We start from the raw sequence: 3,514 nt of genomic DNA, 5'->3' as shown, positions 1-3,514 counted from the left end.
ACCCGATTGCCTACCTAGAAAACGAATATCACCTTGAGCGCATGTGTCGTAGGGAAAGTCACAACCTTGGCACAAACCGCGGTTGATTAGGAAGGGCATCCAATCAGGCAAGGGTGGCACTGCATATAACTTCTCAGTAATGAATTGAGAGAGGCCTATGTCCTGCAGTGGAATGAATGACTGTTGAAAAAAAGTAAAAAAAATATGTATATATATATAGATAGATAGATAGATAGTTAGATATATATATATATATATATATTAATATATATATATATATATATATTATATATTTTTTTTTTTTTTTTTTTTTTTTTTTTTTTTTTTTTTTTTTTTTTTTTTTCCAAGGGCCCTGTCCTACAAGGACGTTGCCGATCATGGATTTCCATGATTTTCTTGGCAATTTAGAGCGGTGGTTTGCCGTTGCCTTCCGCCCGGTGTTTTTATCGAGTCACCATCTCTATTTACCTGGTTCTGGGACCGGCACTGACTCGGGCTGGCTTGCCCACCAGTGGCCAGGTAGGCAATCGAGGTGAAGTTCCTTGCCCAAGGAAACAACGCGCCGGCCGGTGACTCGAACCCTCGAACTTAGATTGCCGTCATGACAGTCTTGAGTCGATGCTATAACCACTCGGCCACGCGGCCTATATATATATATATATATATATATATATATATATATATATATATATATATATATATATATATATATATATATACCCCACACACACACACGCATATAATATATATGTGTGTGTGTGTGTGGTGTGTGTGTGTGTGTGTGTGTGTGTGTGTGTGTGTGTGTGAGAGGCGATAGTATACGCAAACAATTTAAGTTATTATAACTTAAATGCATTATTATAGTAAAAGTTTTTGTTTGCCATTACACATGAACATATGCGGTTTATTTCTTTTATTTCTCTGGCCTCCATTGTAACAACAACTTCAGTTATTTCCTTTTCATTTCTTCCTGTTAATTGGGACGCTTCCGCTCCAGCAGGTACTCCTTAGGGCTTGAGGACTGCCTCACTGGCTCCTACATTTGCTTATATTGCACTGCAAATGTAACTACGATACTAATCCTAATTCACAAACACATGCTAATTCAAATGCGCGCCTACACACACACACACACACACACACACACACACACACACACACACACACACACACACACACACACACACACACACACACACACACACACACACACACACACACACACAAATTCCAGTAAAATAAATATGAGATAACGAGGCAGTTATGATCATTGTCAGTAACTGCTTCTATCACCACTATTACAAAATCAACTCCTAGTCACTATACCCTCAGTAATATTTACATTTTCACTGTCGCCATTTTTTTTTTTGTTCTATTGCTCCCAGTTGTTTATCTCTCAGCCCCGCTATTTATATCTCTCCCTCTTTCTCCCAGATCGTGCCGCATCCTCGATACGGTGAAGTTGTTCTAGACAACGACATCGCTCTCATAAAGCTCTCCAGCCCTGTAGTCTTTAACCAATCGTATATCGCCCCAGTGTGTCTTCCTGCCCTTGGCCAGAAGTTTGATAATGGCACCGCTATTGTCACGGGATGGGGCTCTATAGAATATTGTAAGTGTTAAAAAAGGGGGGAGGGTGAGCATTTCATGTAGAAGGAACTGACCAGCGTAGAGAGGCTGTGTGTGTGTGTGTGTGTGTGTGTGTGTGTGTGTGTGTGTGTGTGTGTGTGTGTGTGTGTGTGTGTGTGTGTGTGTGTGTGTGTGTGTCTGTGTGTCTGTGTGTCTGTGTGTCTGTGTGTCTGTGTGTCTGTGGGAGTGGGAATGGGAGTTAAAGTGAGTGAGTGAGCGAGCGAGCGAGCGAGCGTGGCTGTGTATGGGCGTACGAGCATGCGTTCTTGTCGGAGATAGCTAGAATGTGTCCCGATATATGGAATTCAGTCATGACGTTGCATAATCATTATATACCACTGCTTGGAAACTACTCCATAACTACAATACAATTCCTTTTTTTTTTTTTTTTTTTTTGAGACATATATAAAATGCATTTCTCAAGCATCGTGTACAGCATCCCGTTTTATATCGGCGCGATTTTCCCCTTTAATGAATACGGCCTCTCTCGCGCCTCGTTATTACAACCTCATCTCCTTTACAGACGGTGCGAACTCGGATAAACTGAGGATGGTCGAGTTGCCCCTCGTGCCACACGAAATTTGCTCGAAAACGTACTCCCCTTATGTGACTGAGAATATGATCTGCGCTGGTTTGAAGGAGGGAGGAAAAGATGCTTGTCAGGTGAACAGAATAGTTTTGGCTGTGATTGTTATATTTTCTAGTTATGGTTGGGGTTGTTATTATTTTTTATGTTACTGTTGTTAATACTGTTAATGTTGATGTTATTATCATCATCGTCATCACTATCATTGCTATCATTATTGATGTTATTATTACTATTACTGATATCAATATTACTGTTACTATTACTACTAGCAGTCATATTGTCATTTTATATTTAACCCTGTTGTTGTTTCAGATGTCCTTTTGTTATTATCATAATTTCTGTTAGGAATGTTATTCTTATCACTGTTATCCTTAATTTTCTCCACACCATCATTTTTGCTTTTGTCGTTAATATATTACTAGTACTACTACTACTACGACTATTACTACTGCAATTGATATAATCATTATCATTATTATTATCATTACTATTATTATTACTGTTGAAGTATTGTTGTTATTATTACTATTATTGTTGTTATTATTATCATATATACTATTATTATATTTTATTATTATTATTACTATTACTATTGTACTACTTAAAATGATTCAAAAAAGAATATCACCTAGAGTTGAGAAGTGCTTAGTGAGAGTCAAGCAGGGTTTAGAAGAGGTCGAAGCACTGTGGAGCAAATAACAACCATTAAAATTTAAATGAAAAAGTGAGAGATACAGGAAAATGATCTTCCATAACTTTATCGACTTCGTAAAGTATTTGATAGAGTCTGCATGAGGCACTTGGCACACCATGAGGAAATTCAACATTGGTGAAGGAATAACAACATTAGCACAAAGCTGTATGAATGTGCAAAGTCTGAAGTTTTGGTTGACGACTCTTAGAGCGAATGGTTTGCAACCAACGTTGGTGTAAGACAAGGGTGTTTGCTATCTCCGACCTTATTTAACCTCTTTTTAGAAAGAATATGACAGATGCGCTGGATGAATATTCTGGGGGTGTTAGCTGCCCGGGGAGAAAGATAGTTGACCTACGTTTTGTAGATGACATTGACTTAGTAGAAGAGAGTGCAAGTGGCATTCAGGAGATCACCAAGACTAGAGAAAATTGCAAAGAAATACGGAATGGAGATTAGCACAGAGAAAAGTAAAGTGATGGTTGTTGGAAAACCAGAGAACACCTATGGCCAAGTAGCAGATGTGATGATGGATGGAATCAAGCTTGAACAGGTCAAGAGTTTCACCTACTTAGGCTCAACACTCACGGATAATGGGAGAT

At 38.6% G+C, this 3,514-nt stretch overlaps 1 protein-coding gene across 1 annotated transcript; it reads left to right on the top strand.

The window, feature by feature from the left end:
* Positions 1-1,000: 1,000 nt before the first annotated feature.
* Positions 1,001-2,553, top strand: LOC119568988 (vitamin K-dependent protein C-like; the record flags this gene model as incomplete). The annotated part of the gene is made up of 4 exons (XM_037917363.1): positions 1,001-1,064; positions 1,435-1,612; positions 2,153-2,260; positions 2,531-2,553. Coding segments are annotated over 4 exons (373 nt in total), but the record flags the coding sequence as incomplete, so codon positions are not given.
* Positions 2,554-3,514: the final 961 nt, after the last annotated feature.

Source organism: Penaeus monodon, unplaced genomic scaffold (genome assembly GCF_015228065.2).
Source record: "Penaeus monodon isolate SGIC_2016 unplaced genomic scaffold, NSTDA_Pmon_1 PmonScaffold_11974, whole genome shotgun sequence".
NCBI classification, from domain to species: domain Eukaryota; kingdom Metazoa; phylum Arthropoda; class Malacostraca; order Decapoda; family Penaeidae; genus Penaeus; species Penaeus monodon.
Note: the sequence above shows the minus strand (reverse complement) of the source record. Positions and strands in the feature narration are given on the sequence as shown.